Raw genomic sequence first — 20,709 nt, forward strand, 5'->3', positions numbered from 1 at the left:
TCCAAGGTACGGGGAACGTCACGACCGGCTAATTCGTCCTTGATGCGACCGGAGAGCCCCTCCCAGAAGGCGGCAGTCAAGGCCTCATTGTTCCAGCCTAGCTCGGAGGCAAGCGTGCGGAACTGGATGGCGTACTGGCCAACCGTTAGGGTCCCTTGGCGTAGCCGGAGGAGCGAGGAGGTAACCGCGGTACTGCGTCCTGGTTCATCAAAGGTACTTCGAAAAGCCTGAAGGAATTCCCGGATGTCGGTCGTCACCGGATCCTCGTTCTCCCACAACGGATTTATCCAGGCCAATGCCTCGCCTTCCAGGTGGGACATCACAAAGGCTATCTTGGCTTGGTCGGAAGCGAAGAGGTGCGGGAGTAATTTGAAGTGCAGCGAGCACTGGTTCAAAAACCCCCGGCAGTTCTTGGGGTCCCCAGCATAGCGAGGCGGTGCAGCGAGGCGGAGTTGCGAGGCCGCAGAGACAACGGGTTCGGACGTAGTCGCTGTTCGCTGAGTTGACGAGGTTGAAGCGGCGGTCTGTAACGTATACAAGCGGCTGTCCACAGACGTCAGGAACTTCAGTATGCGGTGTAAGGTGTCACGCTGTTGCACCAGTTCCTGGCGTAGTTCAGCCAGCTCAGACGCTTGTGCTCCGGCGGAATCCATGGCCTGATCAATCTGTCAGGGTCGGGAGGACTGGTGGACCCAGGAGGTGGATCCTCTGGACCGAGCACCCCACCAGGGGCAGAGTATACGGCAGCCGGAGCACTGGCGTGGCCGGAACGGGAACCGTGTCCCACAGGGGACGGGAAGAACACAGTCACTGGCGTCTCGGGGTTCCAGGGTACTGGCGTGGCCGGGTAGAAAAGACAAGCAAGAGTCCAGGTAACGGGACACAGCATAAGGGGACCTGAGCACCTAGCTTTCAAAACTAAGTTTCAAGACACGTTGATCAGGCCCCGCCCACATGGAAAGGCAAGTCTTATATACCCAGCACAGCCCTATGTCATTTCCTGTTTCAGGTGTGCTGGGCCTATAAGACCAGGAGAGTGGGCGCGGCCTGGTCCTATACAGAGGCATTAGTCAGAGTCAGACTCCTGAGACCAGGAGCAGAACACAGGAGAGCACGAGCGGGGGCGGTAGCCATGACTGGTGGACATGTGGACAGGATCAGTGGTCACGGAGCGGTGCCGGGATGGTGCGACCGGGTCAGTGGGTAAGGAGCGGTGCTGAGGCATCGGGAGCGTGACAAATTCCTACAATTTCTATCAGATATTTTTGTTCAAACCTTCAAATTAAACGTTACAATCTGCACTTGAATTCTGTTGTAGAGGTTTCATTTCAAATCCAATGTGGTGGCATGCAGAGCCCAACTCGCGAAAATTGTGTCACTGTCCAAATATTTCTGGACCTAACTGTAGTATCCAACGGGACCTTATCTTTCTCAAAATAACGTTTGAGAATGATTTTCCTAGCAAATAGGTGGACGTCTTTTACTGCCGTAAACCGGTCTAGATGAGAAGATGGAGAAAATGTTAGACCTCTAGTCAAAATTGACTCTTGCACTTCCGTGAGTGAATGGTCAGATAAGTTAATTACCTTAGGTTGATTACGGACATCTTTATCTACGTTTCTCGGGTTCTGTTGATCCCTACGACCACCATTTCTAGTCCGGATTGATCTATGGCTAGAAAATTCTGCTCCATGGGTGGACATATTACTACTAGACACTGAGGACAGTGATGCCAAAGATGGGGATCTAGACATAGACATCGTTTTCTTTTTATACTGCCATTTATATATTTTCCCGGATTCATAATCATTTATGTCCCTCTGGTATTTTTTTTGTTTTTGTGAACAAATTTCCTGTTCATATTTAAGGGCTTCCCCATCAAGCTCTGTGCAGAAGTGAGAGAGTTGTTCAGTGGTGAGTCCCTTCTGTAGGTCCGTATATGTCTCCTTAATGTGTTGATCGACTTCAATAATCAATTTCTCTTGTTTATCAATAATAATGGACATGAAGGAAAGTGAGCACTGAGCTGCTGCATCTTCCCATCTTCCAATTAAATCCACATATTCCAAATCAAAGGAGGGGTGGACCTGAATTCTTAGGCCCCTCGGTACTATTTTCTGCTGGACATAATTCTCCATAGTTGTTTTGGTCCACCAAAGGCGCGTCTTTTTCTGTATCAAATATTTATATCTTTTTTTTAGTTCCATAAGATCGCTAGTTAGAGCATTAAAACCACTGGCAGTGTTGCATTAAAAGATATCATTGGCCTTACTACGCCAGGTCTCCTCCCTGGCCTTCAAATCCATGTGGGAACAAGGCAAAATGGAGTCTGTTGTAAAAAGAGAAAAAATCAGTATACACAAAACCTTGTAAATCAAATACATAGCCTATCAAACTAAACATATATAGCAACACATGAGAACACCAAAGTATAAGGCTTACAAATTGATTTTTATTAAATACACTTTAAAAGACAAAAAGTGAAAAAGAGGAATGTAAGAATACAAAACACTGCATAAAAGCCAGAACCTGGTGCAAAACAGATTATATATATATCAAAGTTGATTGTAAATAATTTAATAGAGGGTGGATCTACAAGATACAGATGAGCCCAAAAAGATTTTTTACAAACATCAGCAGGCAAAAACAGTCAGACATGCAAAAAAAGCTAAAACGACCTTTGTAAAGTGCCACATGCTGGGAAAAGTGCACCACCGTTATGCAGGTTTAGTCAGTAAGGAAATTTATAGAGAGATTTTATTTATTTATAATTGGTCACAGTAAGAGGATCCCCACCAATACATTGTGCAAACAGGTGGGTTCATATGAAGCAAAGTGACCAATGCAATTCATAAACACATGCAAACAGAGGCGTACATACGATGGGCAAGCTTAATCAAAAAGATCCATTACCTCAAGAGAATAGAGCACCAGGACCGGCAATCTCAACATATGTTTCCAAATGGGTCTTTGTCAGGAGGTGTGGCTTATTCGGTGCAACACAGGTTTATTTATACAGGTAGATGACCTATCCAGAATTCAGGAAACTATCATGTGACCCAAATCATTAGAAACCATCTGGGGCAAAAAGGAAATGCAGAGAGAGCCAATAGTGGCAGCTGTTAGTGCCTACGTTCCATTAACGGCGGGGGTGAGCCGCATACGTCATATAGAAAGGGGAATCCTGTCTGATCCGATCACGTCACTGGCGCATGCACTATCCGGAGCATGGCATTTCCTGTTTTATGGATTGCGGCCCAGTGTGCATGCGCCAGTGACGTGATCGGATCAGACAGGATTCCCCTTTCTATATGACGTATGCGGCTCATCCCCGCTGTTAATGGAACGCAGGCACTAACAGCTGCCACTATTGGCTCTCTGCCCGATCACAGAGCGCATCTAGCTGGCCTGCCATCCATGGAATGCCTGTGCTCCGGCTCTACACAGGTGCACGCCTACCAGTCGCCTAGCGACATGGGATGCAGACGCTGCACTTTCCAGAGCATGGAATTTCCTGTTTTATGGATTGCGGCCCAGTGCGCATGCGCCAGTGACAGCTGCCACTATTGGCTCTCTCTGCATTTCCTTTTTGCCCGAGATGGTTTCTAATGATTTGGGTCACATGATAGTTTCCTGAATTCTGGATAGGTCATTTACCTGTATAAATAAACCTGTGTTGCACCGAATAAGCCACATCTCCTGACGAAGACCCATTTGGAAACATATGTTGAGGTTGCCGGTCCTGGTGCTCTATTCTCTTGAGGTAATGGATCTTTTTGATTAAGCTTGCCCATCGTATGTACGCCTCTGTTTGCATGTGTTTATGAATTGCATTGGTCACTTTGCTTCATATGAACCCACCTGTTTGCACAATGTACTGATGGGGATCCTCTTACTGTGACCAATTATAAATAAATAAAATCTCTCTATAAATTTCCTTACTGACTAAACCTGCATAACGGTGGTGCACTTTTCCCAGCATGTGGCACTTTACAAAGGTCGTTTTAGCTTTTTTTGCATGTCTGACTGTTTTTGCCTGCTGATGTTTGTAAAAAATCTTTTTGGGCTCATCTGTATCTTGTAGATCCACCCTCTATTAAATTATTTACAATCAACTTTGATATATATATATATATATATATATATATATAATCTGTTTTGCACCAGGTTCTGGCTTTTATGCAGTGTTTTGTATTCTTACATTCCTCTTTTTCACTTTTTGTCTTTTAAAGTGTATTTAATAAAATCAATTTGTAAACCTTATACTTTGGCGTTCTCATGTGTTGCTATATATGTTTAGTTTGATAGGCTATGTATCTGATTTACAAGGTTTTGTGTATACTAACATTTAATTTTGTAGAACATAATATATTTTGATGATAACAGCAGTAACTCTTTTTTTTTAATTTTTCCATCTTTGCAATGCCTATCTGAATGATATGTTAAAAAAGGGAGTACGGTAATTTGCAGGTGGCAATATTCTCTTTCTATCTGCAGGATTTCTTGGTAGAATTGATAGCTAGAGAGAGAGAAGAAGCTCTTAAACTTTATGCAAGTAGCTACAAGCCTGAAAACTTGTCTAACTTCCACAAGGATCACCTGGCAAGTCCAGTCATCTTTCTTAGAAAGTGGATGGGTGAGGTAAGTACAATCATGGGCATTCATAAAATATTGTATGTAAAATTACAACAGTGGAGTTCATGTCTTAAGTGCCTAATCTGCAATCATGGACATTCTTCATAACTTTTGAAATGAGATGGTAAATATGTTGCAATATTGTAGGTGTGTAAGTACAACCAATTGGAAAAAAAAAGGGAATTGTCAACTCTGTCAGTGATTTATGGGAAATAATGTAGTTGGTTTAATTATTTAACGTGTATTACAAAAATAAAATAAAAAATATAATACAGATTTGATGTCATTTTTTTTATAATAATATATATATATATATATAATCAGCATTGCTACTTTTATGTGTTATGCTTTTATGTTACATTATGTTTATTCACATTTGTATATTGTTTAGGGAGACTCTGTGTCTTCTTCTTCTACAGTTAGGTCCAGAAATATTTGGACAGTGACACAAGTTTTGTTATTTTAGCTGTTTACAAAAACATGTTCAGAAATACAATTATATATATAATATGGGCTGAAAGTGCACACTCCCAGCTGCAATATGAGAGTTTTCACATCCAAATCAGAGAAAGGGTTTAGGAATCATAGCTCTGTAATGCATAGCCTCCTCTTTTTCAAGGGACCAAAAGTAATTGGACAAGGGACTCTAAGGGCTGCAATTAACTCTGAAGGCGTCTCCCTCGTTAACCTGTAATCAATGAAGTAGTTAAAAGGTCTGGGGTTGATTACAGGTGTGTGGTTTTGCATTTGGAAGCTGTTGCTGTGACCAGACAACATGCGGTCTAAGGAACTCTCAACTGAGGTGAAGCAGAACATCCTGAGGCTGAAAAAAAAGAAAAAATCCATCAGAGAGATAGCAGACATGCTTGGAGTAGCAAAATCAACAGTCGGGTACATTCTGAGAAAAAAGGAATTGACTGCTGAGCTTGGGAACTCAAAAACGCCTGGGCGTCCACGGATGACAACAGTGGTGGATGATCGCCGCATACTTTCTTTGGTGAAGAAGAACCCGTTCACAACATCAACTGAAGTCCAGAACACTCTCAGTGAAGTAGGTGTATCTGTCTCTAAGTCAACAGTAAAGAGAAGACTCCATGAAAGTAAATACAAAGGGTTCACATCTAGATGCAAACCATTCATCAATTCCAAAAATAGACAGGCCAGAGTTAAATTTGCTGAAAAACACCTCATGAAGCCAGCTCAGTTCTGGAAAAGTATTCTATGGACAGATGAGACCAAGATCAACCTGTACCAGAATGATGGGAAGAAAAAAGTTTGAAGAAGAAAGGGAACGGCACATGATCCAAGGCACACCACATCCTCTGTAAAACATGGTGGAGGCAACGTGATGGCATGGGCATGCATGGCTTTCAATGGCACTGGGTCACTTGTGTTTATTGATGACATAACAGCAGACAAGAGTAGCCGGATGAATTCTGAAGTGTACCGGGATATACTTTCAGCCCAGATTCAGCCAAATGCCGCAAAGTTGATCGGACGGCGCTTCATAGTACAGATGGACAATGACCCCAAGCATACAGCCAAAGCTACCCAGGAGTTCATGAGTGCAAAAAAGTGGAACATTCTGCAATGGCCAAGTCAATCACCAGATCTTAACCCAATTGAGCATGCATTTCACTTGCTCAAATCCAGACTTAAGATGGAAAGACCCACAAACAAGCAAGACCTGAAGGCTGCGGCTGTAAAGGCTTGGCAAAGCATTAAGAAGGAGGAAACCCAGCGTTTGGTGATGTCCATGGGTTCCAGACTTAAGGCAGTGATTGCCTCCAAAGGATTCGCAACAAAATATTGAAAATAAAATATTTTTTTTTTTGGGTTTGGTTTATTTGTCCAATTACTTTTGACCTCCTAAAATGTGGAGTGTTTTTAAAGAAATGTGTACAATTCCTACAATTTCTATCAGATATTTTTGTTCAAACCTTCAAATTAAACATTACAATCTGCACTTGAATTCTGTTGTAGAGGTTTCATTTCAAATCCAATGTGGTGGCATGCAGAGCCCAACTCGCGAAAATTGTGTCACTGTCCAAATATTTCTGGACCTAACTGTAGGTTTTCTTAGGGTACGTGCCCATGATCAGGACCCACCATGTCCGGGACGCGGCGGGTGCTGACCTGCGGGACCGTGAGTCTCCTCCGCAGGAGGACGCACTTAACGACAGCTACTCATGCCCATGATCAGGGTTCAGGGCGCTGTGATGTCTCGCTTGTGTTCTCCCTACGGATGATGCTTGTGACTCCGCAGCAAATAACTGACATCTGAACATCTGGAAAGCTGAACCGCAGGCCAGTTTTCGCTGCTGGCCGTACACGCACAGTGGGCATGGGATCTCTAGAAATCCCATCCACTGTGCTTGTACTGTACAACGCAGCGAAAACACACTACATCCAAAACGCTGCAAACACTGATCATGAGCACACATCCTTATGCGGGCTTCACACGGTACGATCTACCATGCGATTGCACGAGCGATCGTACCCGCCCCCGTCGTTTGTGCGTCACGGGCAATTAGTTGCCTGTGGTGCACAAAGTCGTTAAACCCCTGTCACACGTACTTACCTGCTGAGCGACCTCGCTGTGGGTGGCGAACATCCACTTCCTGAAGGGGAGGGATGTTCGGCGTCACAGCGACGTCACACAGTGGCCGGCCAATAGAAGCGGCGGGGCGGAGAGGAGCGGGATGTAAACATCCCGCCCACCTCCTTCCTTCCGCATTGCCGGCGGGAGCCGCGGGACGCAGGTAAGCTGTGTTCATCGTTCCCGGGGTGTCACACAGAGCGATGTGTGCTGCCCCAGGTACGATGAACAACCGCCGCCATTAAAAATAAACAATTTTTTAAAAATAAGCGACGAGTACACGACTCACGATTTGTGACCGATTCAGCGTCACTCGGAGGTGTCACACGAAACGACGTCGCAAGCGATGCCGGATGTGCATCACAAAACCGTGACCCCGACGATGCATCGCACGATAGATCGTCTCGTGTGATGCCCGCATTAGACTTCATATCCAGCCATTGTTTTAAACTGGCATGCAAATGACAGTTGGCAAGGATAAGAAATTATGGAAGACAATGCTACCAAAAACAATATTAGTTATTAATGTTTGTCATTAACTGGTTGATGATTACCATTCTACGTGCACGTACGGCCATGTGCACACATTGAGTATTTGAACAGTATTTTATATCAGTATTTATAAGCCAAAACCAGGAGTGGGTAAAAAATACAGAATTGGTGCTGGTGTTTCTATTATACTTTTCCTCTGATTGTTCCATTGCTGGTTTTGGCTTCCAAATACTAAAAATCTCACCAAATACCCAACTTGTGCATGTGGCCTAATAGTACTTGAGCTATATAGAGAGCAATTCCAAAATGGTGAAAAAGTGTGAGGATCCTTTATTCAGCCAAACTGCTGCATGTCAGCTTTCTTTTTGGAACCTTTCTCAAGCCTTTTTTTTGTAAATATAAATATATACATACAGTACAAAGCAAATGTTTGGACATGCCTTCTCATCTCTAGAACAACTTTTAAGAGGAGACTTTGTGCAGCAGGCCTTCATGGTAAAATAGCTGCTAGGAAACGACTGCTAAGGACAGGCAACAAGCAGGAGAGACTTGTTTGGGCTAAAGGACACAAGGAATGGACATTAGACCAGTGGAAATCTGTGCTTTGGTCTGATGAGTCCAAATTTGAGATCTTTGGATCCAAGCACCGTATCTTTGTAGAAAAGGTGAACGGATGGACTCTACATGCCTGGTTCCCACCGTGAAGCATGGAGGAGGAGGTGTAATGGTGTGGGGGTGCTTTGCTGGTGACACTGTTGGGGATTTACTCAAAATTGAAGGCATACTGAACCAGCATGGCTACCACAGCATCTTGCAGCGGCATGCTATTCCATCCGGTTTGCGTTTAGTTGGACCATCATTTATTTTTCAACAGGACAATGATCCCAAACAAACCTCCAGGCTGTGTAAAGGCCACAGTCACCAGACCTGAACCCAATTGAGATGGTTTGGGGTGAGCTGGACCGCAGAGTGAAGGCAAAAGGGCCAACAAGTGCTAAGCATCTCTGGGAACTCCTTCAAGACTGTTGGAAAACCCTTTCCGGTGACTACTTCTTGAAGCTCATCAAGAGAATGCCAAAAGTGTGCAAAGCAGTAATCAAAGCAAAAGGTGGTTACTTTGAAGAATCTAGAATATAAGAAATATTTTCAGTTGTTTCACACTTTTTTAAGTATTTCATTCCACATGTTTTAATTCATAGTTTTGAAGCCTTCAATGTGAATCTACAATTTCTAGAGTCATGAAAATAAAGAAAACTCTTTGAATGAGAAGGTGTGTCCAAACGTTTGGTCTGTACTGTATATATATATATATATATATATAATATGTATGCATCCTTGCCCATATCACAATCATTTCATAAGACTGAGCACTATGATTTGGACGACAAATAATTGTATTAATGCTTTTTCTTGTTTCCAACCACAGGGATTTGTGAATTCACTAGATTTGCCTGCAGTTTTGCTAATATGGGATCAACTGTTCATGCAAAATTGGAATCGTAATGTAATGGAAAGCTTCTGCCTTGTTTTGCTTATGTTACTGAAAGAATCTATCATGGCTGCCAACGATTTTCCTGCTATCAGACAGGTAATGTCTTATCACTGGTTTCATGCCCGTAGTGCAGGTCTTTAATGGGTCCTAAAGGATTAAAGGCAATCTTTGGCTTTCGAAAGCTCAACTAGAGGAAATTTTCAATATTTTATATTTCAAATTTCAGTTCTTGAGCTAAGATCAAAAGGTCTATCTCTATATGAATAAATGATTGTTAACACATTTTCATTTAAACATTTGACGTAATAGACAGCTCCATATATTGATTATTATATGCTTAGCTTTTTCATACAGTCATCTATGAGTAAGCTGACATCAACATATTGTTTAAGTTTATATACCAGTGCCTCTATAGGCCCATAGCAAAAGTAAAATTAGTCCCTCTGGTCACGGTTACTTCTTACCATTATAATCTACTATCATGAAATATGCAGCCCTGTGGTGTAGCGCACATACCAGACATATTTCCTTCACATTTTAGAATAATAATTACCATTTTGGCTCTATTTTTTTTAAGTCTGACCTTGTCCCCTTTTTCAACTGCACATTATTAGCGGTACACAATACGAGCCTTCATTAAAGAGTACCTGACAGCTGATGCATGCTGCCCGATCCATGGACAGCATATACAGTTAGGTCCAGAAATATTTGGACAGTGACACAATTTTCGCGAGTTGGGCTCTGCATGCCACCACATTGGATTTGAAATGAAACCTCTACAACAGAATTCAAGTGCAGATTGTAACATTTAATTTGAAGGTTTGAACAAAAATATCTGATAGAAATTGTAGGAATTGTACACATTTCTTTACAAACACTCCACATTTTAGGAGGTCAAAAGTAATTGGACAAATAAACCAAACCCAAACAAAATATTTTTATTTTCAATATTTTGTTGCGAATCCTTTGGAGGCAATCACTGCCTTAAGTCTGGAACCCATGGACATCACCAAACGCTAGGTTTCCTCCTTCTTAATGCTTTGCCAGGCCTTTACAGCCGCAGCCTTCAGGTCTTGCTTGTTTGTAGGTCTTTCCGTCTTAAGTCTGGATTTGACCAAGTGAAATGCATGCTCAATTGGGTTAAGATCTGGTGATTGACTTGGCCATTGCAGAATGTTCCACTTTTTTGCACTCATGAACTCCTGGGTAGCTTTGGCTGTATGCTTGGGGTCATTGTCCATCTGTACTATGAAGCGCCGTCCGATCAACTTTGCGGCATTTAGCTGAATCTGGGCTGAAAGTATATCCCGGTACACTTCAGAATTCATCCGGCTACTCTTGTCTGCTGTTATGTCATCAATAAACACAAGTGACCCAGTGCCATTGAAAGCCATGCATGCCCATGCCATCACGTTGCCTCCACCATGTTTTACAGAGGATGTGGTGTGCCTTGGATCATGTGCCATTCCCTTTCTTCTCCAAACTTTTTTCTTCCCATCATTCTGGTACAGGTTGATCTTTGTCTCATCTGTCCATAGAATACTTTTCCAGAACTGAGCTGGCTTCATGAGGTGTTTTTCAGCAAATTTAACTCTGGCCTGTCTATTTTTGGAATTGATGAATGGTTTGCATCTAGATGTGAACCCTTTGTATTTACTTTCATGGAGTCTTCTCTTTACTGTTGACTTAGAGACAGATACACCTACTTCACTGAGAGTGTTCTGGACTTCAGTTGATGTTGTGAACGGGTTCTTCTTCACCAAAGAAATTATGCGGCGATCATCCACCACTGTTGTCATCCGTTGACGCCCAGGCCTTTTTGAGTTCCCAAGCTCACCAGTCAATTCCTTTTTTCTCAGAATGTACCCGACTGTTGATTTTGCTACTCCAAGCATGTCTGCTATCTCTCTGATGGATTTTTTCTTTTTTTTCAGCCTCAGGATGTTCTGCTTCACCTCAATTGAGAGTTCCTTAGACCGCATGTTGTCTGGTCACAGCAACAGCTTCCAAATGCAAAACCACACACCTGTAATCAACCCCAGACCTTTTAACTACTTCATTGATTACAGGTTAACGAGGGAGATGCCTTCAGAGGTAATTGCAGCCCTTAGAGTCCCTTGTCCAATTACTTTTGGTCCCTTGAAAAAGAGGAGGCTATGCATTACAGAGCTATGATTCCTAAACCCTTTCTCCGATTTGGATGTGAAAACTCTCATATTGCAGCTGGGAGTGTGCACTTTCAGCCCATGTTATATATATATATAATTGTATTTCTGAACATGTTTTTGTAAACAGCTAAAATAACAAAACTTGTGTCACTGTCCAAATATTTCTGGACCTAACTGTATGTATAAGACACTGGCTGCATTATTTCAGCTAGGTTGTATGACTATGAAACTCTGCAACATTTCAGTGTGAAACATACTTTAAAAGAGTTGGGGACTGAGACGCAAGAGGGACTAGTCAGGCAGGCAGGTCCCCGGTGAAATCTCCCTGCCTGCTACACTGGATCGACAGGTCTCTCCATATATATACATACAGGTCTCTACCTGTCACTCAAAGGGAGCAGCACAGGGAAAATCCTCCAGACACCCGCAGCTTTTAAGGTTAGTTCTTCTTTGAAATGCCACAGTATTTCAAACATGGTTTTCAGCCTTTAACTCACTGAGTATCATGCAGACTTGTTGACTCTGGTAATTTGCCTGGGCGTCCACCTGTTGGCTTTTGAATGGATGTACAGACTTAATTTCATATTCTTCCAATTGTCATGGCACTCACAATGCAGTTTAGCTGAAAGACTATTGATGAACTGGATGATGCTGTTCCTTTTTTTCTTGGGAAATCTTCTTCATGGCTGCTCCTCAATTCAAACAAGTGACCTTTCACTTGGGAATCAACCTAATAACACACTGAGCTATTATGTAATGTGAGAACAGGTTGTAATTTGTAGTATACAGGAAGAAAAACAATTATTCAAACACCAGGAACAAAACAGTAACAAGACAGTGACATGACAAGAATCTGTACAACTAATCATATGCTAAATAGCTATGTCAAATTTATGTATGAGATAGCCAAGATGATTGCCTGTAAAATTAAGGTAGTCTCACGTTGAAGCTGTAATGGATAGTGAGATATGGAGTCTGAATGTCAAAAGTTCAAAATATTGTTACCTTTTGCTCGTTACAGTATATACAGTGTGAGCCCCCTGTCTATATAGAGTATAAGCCCCAGACATCCTCCTAAATGCCGTATAAAACCCTATACAGCCTCCTAAATGCAGTGTGAGCCCCCACATAGCTTTCTAAATACAGCATGAGCCTCTACATAGCATCCTAAATACAGCATGAGCCACACATAGCCTCTTAAATACAGCACGAGTCCTCTCATAGCCTCTTATACACATTATGAGCCCTGCATAACCTCCTACATTCAACATGAGCCTTACATTGCCTTCTATATACATTCTTAGCCCCACAAAGACTCTTTTATATATTATGAGCCACACATAGCCTCCTAAATACAGCATGAGCCCCACCCAGCTTTCTAAATAAAGCATGAGCCCCACATAGCCTACTATATAACTTATAGTCCCCACATAGACTCCTGCATACAACATGAACCCTACATAGCCTCCTGTATACATCATGAGCTTCATATAGCCTCCTATATACCTAATGACTCCCACATAATACCCTACATACAGTATGAGCCCATACATATGTGAAAAAAACACCACATACTCGCCTCGCTCCTTTTCCCCCGGTGCTGTGTACACTGACCCTACACACCGCAGACACGCTAATGTGACGTCATCGCGTCACCTGTCTCACATGCTGACTGGTGGAAAAAGGAGTTGGCGGCCCCTCCTCCACCAATGTATTTACCTCTATTTGCATCCTGAGAATACAGATAGCAGTGACATCGGGCGGTGGAGGGCATGGTGCGGCTTGCAGTCCACTGTTTTCAGCCCTTCGGCTGTCTCGGTCCGCAGGCCAGAATGGAACAGCCAGAGGGACAGATGTGGCCTGTGGGCCACACTATGTCTAGGACTGTGTAACGCTGTATGAACCTCTGATGATGTGTATGGGGTTGGCTGCCAATTTATGCCAGGTGCCACTCCCAGGGCAGTGTCCAGGGCTATGGAAACTGACCCAATGGATAGCAGATGCAGGGACGGACTCAAGTGCAATCAGGTACAGTTTCAGATGCAAACAGGTGCATCTGGGACAGCTGATGCAGACAGGATGGCTGCTGCAAGCAGCTATGGAGGGTACAGTAGATACTGACAGGTATTGGAAGGTGAGCACAGGTACAGATAGCTGGCACAGGATACACGGGACCTGACAACTAGCTTCCAAGGGGTAAGTTTCCTTAAATAGTCAGTATTTCTCAGCTATAGGCTGAGGAGCACTTCCGGGTAACAGTGTGCTGGCCCATTAAGATCAGGGAAAGACCGTGAGCATGACCTAAGCGCACTCCTTGGAGACCTGTGCTATGTATGCAGGCTCGGGAGCAGGAGGCAGCCAGAGAGGCAGGGGAGCGCAGAGTGTGGTCATGACAGAGAGTATGTCAGCGTCCCTGCTGAAGGGGAGAAGCAGGACAGTGCAGGGTTGCTGGCGTTAAAGTACACCCACCCCCTTACACCCCCTCTTCACTAGTCTTAAAAGATATGTCTTTCCCAGAAAGATGTCTTCAGAGTTGCCGGGTATAGGAATGGCAGGTGGAAGGGATAAAATGAATGGCTGTTGCTTGGGAGGCTTTTTTCCTGCTCCTGAACTGGTCTCCAGAGTAGTTGTCTCAGAGGATTCAGGGACACATTGTATTTCCTCTCTCCTCTCTTCAAAGTCAACTTACACTGTTGACAGGAAAGAAGCAGACTGACAGGCTTGAAGACTGACAGGCAGCAAGCAGAACCAGGTGGTATGGTGGTACCTCAGAAGATCAGGATGGTTGAGCACCAACCAGACACCTTTTATGGCAATTCTGCCTCCACTGGAGCACCTCTCTGGATTTCCAGTCCAAAACAAGCTTGTGAGTACAGAGCCAAGACAGACCCAGGAGAAGCGGGCTACACAAATTTGAAAGCAGCAGGAAGGAAATCAGAATGTGAAGTTCCCACCTGTAGTTACACTTATTCAGAAATTAAGTGTATGGGTTTAGACAAGAGTACTCCATTGACAGATGACACATTCAAAGGATTCTAAATGCGTCAGATGAGAATCCTGTACTGATCCACCACAGCCTGTTGTATGAAGTGTCCAGCAGACCCGCAATCTAGATGGACCGTCTCAAATCACCGAGTTCTGCCATATGATATGGACACAGACAGAATCAACAGAGAAGAGGGATTGTTCTCACCTTAGGTAGACCCTCCAACAGACCCAAGGCAAGAGAGTCCTAGCCTCACAGGACAAGCATGGACGAAGTGTTCTGCTCCTCCGCAGTAGAGACACAAACCCTTGGCTTGACAATGTTTTTGTCATTGCTCGGAAACCTTGATATAATCAACCTACATAGTTGCAGGAGTGGCAGCTGGAAATTTGGAATCCTATGGCCTCTGGAGGGATGGAGCCAGGCATATCCTTTTCATCTGTCATGTGGAGCAGACAGACGAGACTGGGATGTGGTTCAGCCTGGACAGATGCAGAAGAGACAGCTGGTCATGGTTCAAACAGATGTTTACAGATCGCAGAAAAAACAGAATTTGATACAGCTGGTCTCGCATGTACGGCATTTCTTGGGGCAATGCTGGAAGCGTAAGGGTGTTGGAGTCAATGGCCTAAACAAAACTGTAACACTTGCTGGGGAGGCGAGTGGAAGTACACCCACTGGACCACAGGTGGGACCTGACGTAGAAGGGGTTTAACTAAGCGCCTACCGTGTATTTGCTAGAGCCTTCGATGGTGAGGATGGGCTTCGCTGGCGGTAGATGCCAGGTGCCATTCCCAGGGCAGTGTCCAGGACTGTGGCAGTTTACCCAAAGGATAGAAGATGCAGGGACAGACTCAGGTGCAGGCAGGTATAGTCTCAGGTGTGGACAGGTGCAGCCAGGACAGCTGATACAGTCAGGACGGCTAGTGCAGGCAGGTACAGAGGACAGGACAGCTACTGACAGGTATGGGAAGGTGAGCACAGGTACAGGTAACAGGCACAGTATATATGGGACCTGATAACTAGCTAGCAAGCACTAAACACGTTGCTTAGCCAGGTCCCCTAGGGTGAAAATGCCGTAAATAGTCAGTACCTCTCAGCCATAGGCTGGGTAATAGTGTACTGGATCTTTAAGAGCAGGGAAGGAGTGTGTGTGCTCCCTTAGTGCACTTATGGGAGAACTGTGCAGTGTGCGCAGGCATTGGGAGCAGGAGGCAGCAGGAGAGTAAGTGGGAGGCCATGGAAAGGCAGGAGATTGTGCAGTCTGGCCACAGCAGTGAGTAGGTTGGCATTCCTGCTGGAGGGGAGAGGCAGGACAGTGCAGGAACGCCAGCATTAAACCTGTTGTAAAGGATTTATTGAGTCTTAATTAGTGATGGGCTGACCCGGACTGTAAAAGACCAGATCTGCACGGGTTCAGAAGTACCCGAGCCCCAAACCTGGGCTCTGAGTTCTCAGGGAACTCTAGATAATGATACGGATCTGGCAACTCGGGTAATTAAAAAAAAAAATAAAGGAAAAATAAAGAAGAAACATGGAAAGCAGGTGCATTATACTTACTGAGTATCCCACGCGGATGTGACACATTTTTCGAGCCGCTCATAATACTTCCAATGCAGCTCATTAACATCATATTTGAAATATTATGCATTAGTGTCTCATTGTGAGATAATTAAAAATACTAAATGTGAGAACTTTATATTATCCAAATATTATGATACCCAGCACAGATAAAGAATATTGCTACAGGCTGCAGCCCCCAACCATGCACTTATCTTGGATGTGTATCGAAATAAAAGGGAACGCATGCAGCTTTTTAAAAAAAAAATATTTATATAAATAATTTTAAAAAACATCATGATAAAGCCGACAGTTGTTGGCTGGTATTCCCAGGCTGGTGAGGACCCATGGTTATTGGGCCCACCCTGCCTAAAAATAGCAGCTTGTAGCCGCTCAAGATTGTAGCATCCATTAGATGCAATACCTCTGTAACTCTACCCTGCTCATCCCAATTGCTGTGGTGCGGTGTGCGGTGGCGATTGGGGTAATAAGGGGTTAATGACAGATTACAGCTGCCACTAAGCCCTAGATTAGTAATGGGAGGTGTCATAAGACCCCACCATTACTAATCTGTAAGTGAAAATAAATAAAAACAAAAACTGAAAATATCCTTAATTTGAAATAAAATAAAAATCCTTTTCCTCCCCTTTATAAACACCCTCCAAACACCAAGTTCCGACATATTCCACATGAGGTCCCATGACGATTCAAGTTCTGCTACATACGTGCTACATAAGTGCATCTCAATAAATTAGAATATCATCAAAAGTTAATTTATAATAGTAATAATAGTATAGTATAATAGTTAATAATGCAATATAAAAAAAGGAAATGCATATATTATATAGAGTCATTACAAACAGTGATCTATTTCAAGTGTTTATTTCTGCTAATGTTGATAATCATGGCTTAGAGCCAATGAAAACCCAAGAGTCATTATCTCAGAAAATTAGAATAATTACCATAAAACACCTGCAAAAGCTTCCTAAGTATTTTAAATGGTCCCTAAAGGTGGCTTTACGATGGTCGCTAAAGCGATCTCGTTGAGGTCACGGAATTTGTGACGCACATCTGGCCGCTTTAGCGATGTCGTTGTGTGTGACACCTATGAGCGATTTTGAATCGTCGCAAAAACGTTCAAAATCGCTCATCGGTGACATGCCCCCCTCTTCCCAATTATCGTTGCTGCTGCAGTAACGATGTTGTTTGTCGTTCCTGTGGCAGCACACATCGCTATGTGTGACGCCACTGGAACGACAAACCTCTCCTTACCTGCGTCCACCGGAAAAGGAGGAACGAAGGAGGTGGGCGGCATGTTCCGGCCGCTCATCTCCGACAGTCCTTTTCTATTGGACGGCAGTTCAGTGACGCTGCTGTAACGTCGCTGTGACGCTGAAGGAACCGCCACCTTAGAAAGGAGGCGGTTCGCCGGTCACAGCGACGTCACTGCGCAGGTATGCCACCGACGGGGGCGGGTGCTATCGCATGCGACATCGCTAGCCGATGCGAGCGATGTCGCAGTGTGTAAAGCGTTTAGTCTGATTCAGTAGACTACACAATCATGGGGAAGATTGCTGAATTGACAGATGTCCAGAAAGCAGTCATCGACACACTCCACAAGGTGGGTAAGCCACAAAAGGTCATTGTTCAAGAAGCTGGCTGTTCACAGAGTGCTCTATCCAAGCATATTAATGGAAAGTTGAGTGGAAGGAAAATGTGTGTTTGAAAAAGGTGCACAAGCAACCGGGATAACTGATAGGTTATAAATAAGCCTTGATAGGCATGTTAAGAAAAGGCCATTCAAAAATTATATAAGACCAACTGAAATAATGATATTAAACTCAGAAATATTGGCCTATGTACAGTAAATGCACTCGATACTTGGTCGGAGCTCCTTTTGCTGGAATTACAGCATCAATGAGGCGTGGCATGGATGCAATCAGCCTGTGGTACTGCTGAAATGTCATGGCAGCCCAGGTTGCTTTGATAGTTGCCTTCAGCTTGTTTGCATTGTTGGGTCTGGTGTCTCTCATCTTCCTCTTGACAATACCCCATAGAGTCTCAATGAGGTTTAGGTCAGGTGAGTTTGCTGGCCAATCAAGCACAGTGATACTGTGGTTATTAAACCAGGTATTGGTACTTTTGGCAGTGTGAACAGGTGACAACTCCTGCTGGAAAATTAAATTTCCATCTCCAAAAAACTTGAGGCAGAGGGAAGCATGAAGTGTTCTAAAATTTCCTGCTAGACGGCTGCGCTGAATTTGGTCTTGATAAAACACAGTGGACCTACACCAGCAGATGACATGGTTCCCCAAACCATCACTGATTGTGGAAACATCCCACTAGAACTCAAGCAGCTTGGATTGTGGCCTCTCCACTCTTCCTCCAGACTCTGGGACATTGATTTCCAAATGAAATTCAAAATTTACTTTAATCGGAAAACAACACCTTGGACCACTGAGCAACAGTCCAGTTCTTTTTCTCCTTGGCCCAGGTAAGATGCTTCTGGCGATATCTCTTGGTCATAAGTGGCTTGACACCACAAGGAATGTGACAGTTGTAGCCCATGTCCTGGATACATCTGTGTGTGGTGGCTATTGTAGCACTGACTCCAGCAGCAGTCCACTCCTTGTGAATCTCCCCCAAATTTTTGAATGGCATTTTCTTAACAATCCTATCAAGGCTGCGGTTATCCCGGTTGCTTGTGCATCTTTTTCTACCACAATTTTTCCTTCCACTCAACTTTCCATTAATATGCTTGGATACAGCATTCTGTGAACAGCCAGCTTCCTGAGCAATGACCTTTTGTGGGTACCCTCCTTGTGGAGTGTGTCAATAACTGCCTTCTGGACATCTGTCAAATCTGCAGTCTTCCCCATGATTGTGTAGCCTCCTAAACTAGACCAAGGAACCATTTTAAATGCTTATGAAGCCTTTGCAGGTGTTTTGTGGTAATTATTCAAATTTTCTGAGATAATGACTTTTAGGTTTTCATTGGCTGTAAGCCATAATCAACAATATTAAAGGGGTTATCCAGCTTCTTTGACTTTTTTTTTATTTCCCTATTGGGCTACATTGGGGCAGGTAAGCAGATAGAGACCACTTACCTGCCCTGCTGTCAGCCCGTCTCAGAGTGGTCATGTGACCGCTTCTGCCGCGATTTTGCTGCTTCCGGTCATTTCATCTCAACATGGGCAGGGCCATGTTGACATGCAAATGTGGAACAGCATGTCGCCTCCCTGCTGGGCGGGTACAGTGCGATGAGCCCCGCCCCCTTCCCTGCACCCTCCCACACATTCCCCCGCACCTCTTTTACTCTCCAGTAACCTCCCCCTGCACTGCTGTGGGGTCCGTGACCTGGGGGAGGGGCCTGGCGGCGGCTGCCGTGGTGTCAGCGCCAGCACCGGGCCCCCTGCTCAGGATCACACATTCAAATGTACCGGCATCACAGATCACAGATGCTGGTACATTTGAAAGTGCTGCTTCTCATCACTGTCCCTCCCGCTGTCTGTGCTCTCTTCAGCACAGCGGTGACGTCACTACTGTGCTGATATTTCCAGAGCACAGACAGCTGGCGAACGTGCAGGAGCGGCGGGGACCGAGGACGGGTGAGTATGTACTCCCTACATGTGTTCCCTATGGGGGGGGGTGCAGAGCCATATGTGTGCGTGTGCGGTGCAGAGCCATATGTGTGCGTGTGCGGTACAGAGCCATATGTGTGCGTGTGCGGTACAGAGCCATATGTGTGCGTGTGCAGAGCCATATGTGTGGGTGTGCAGAGCCATATGTGTGCGTGTGCGGTGCAGAGCCATATATGTGTGTGTGCGGTGCAGAGCCATATGTGTGCGTGTGCGGTGCAGAGCCATATGTGTGCGTGTGCGGTGCACAGCCATATGTGTGCGTGTGCGGTGCAGAGCCATGTGTGTGCGTGTGCAGTCATATGTGTGCGTGTGCAGAGCCATATGTATGCGTGTGCAGAGCCATATGTGTCCGTGTGCAGAGCCATATGTGTGCGGTGCAGAGCCATATGTGTGCGTGTGCGGTGCAGAGTCATATGTGTGCGTGTGCGGTGCAGAGCCATATGTGTGTGTGTGCGGTACAGAACCATATGTGTGCGGTGCAGAGCCATATGTGTGCGTGTGCATGTGCAGAGCCATATGTGTGCGTGTACGTGTGCAGAGCCATATGTGTGCGTGTGCGGTACAGAGCCATATGTGTGCGTGTGCGGTACAGAGCTATATGTGTGCAGTACAGAGTCATATGTGTGCGTGTGCGGTGCAGAGCATACGTGTGCGGTGCAGAGCCATATGTGTGCGTGTGCGGTGCAGAGCCCGATGTGGGGCTGTTATTTGCAATGCTGTAGTGATACCAGGTCAGGTGCTGGGGAAGAATACTGACAGGGAATGTGTGTGCAGGGGGCGGGCAGAGGGCGAGGCTGGACACTGAGGCTGGGTGGTGACAGCTCTGACTGAGGTTTTGCACAGGAAGTTATCATGTTTGCTGGATCTGAATGTAAACAAGAGCTGCAGAGAATAAAGGGATAATTCAAGAGGAACAAAAGTTAGAAAACAAAAAATAACAATGTAGGTGTGATTTATATGACAATACAGCACAGATAAACTCAAAAGTTTTTGTTAAGCTAATGTCGGACAACTCCTTTAACAGAAATAAACACTTGAAATAGATCACTCTGTAATGACTCTATATAGTATATGTGTTTCCCTTTTTGTATTGAATTAGTGTCCCTTTTTGTATTGAATTTCTGAAATAATTTAAC

General features: G+C 44.5%; 1 protein-coding gene across 1 annotated transcript in view; it reads left to right on the forward strand.

Annotated features, from left to right (window-relative positions):
• The first annotated feature begins 2,962 nt into the window (after positions 1-2,962).
• The window catches only part of LOC142289817 (uncharacterized), a 257,307-nt gene continuing 239,560 nt past the window's right edge, over positions 2,963-20,709 (forward strand). The window contains exons 1-3 of the mRNA XM_075333745.1: positions 2,963-3,019; positions 4,498-4,641; positions 9,153-9,314. Of these exons, the coding sequence (XP_075189860.1) occupies positions 2,963-3,019; positions 4,498-4,641; positions 9,153-9,314 (363 nt within the window). The remainder of the gene's footprint in view (positions 3,020-4,497; positions 4,642-9,152; positions 9,315-20,709) is intronic.

This window comes from Anomaloglossus baeobatrachus, chromosome 2 (genome assembly GCF_048569485.1).
Source record: "Anomaloglossus baeobatrachus isolate aAnoBae1 chromosome 2, aAnoBae1.hap1, whole genome shotgun sequence".
Lineage (NCBI taxonomy): Eukaryota > Metazoa > Chordata > Amphibia > Anura > Aromobatidae > Anomaloglossus > Anomaloglossus baeobatrachus.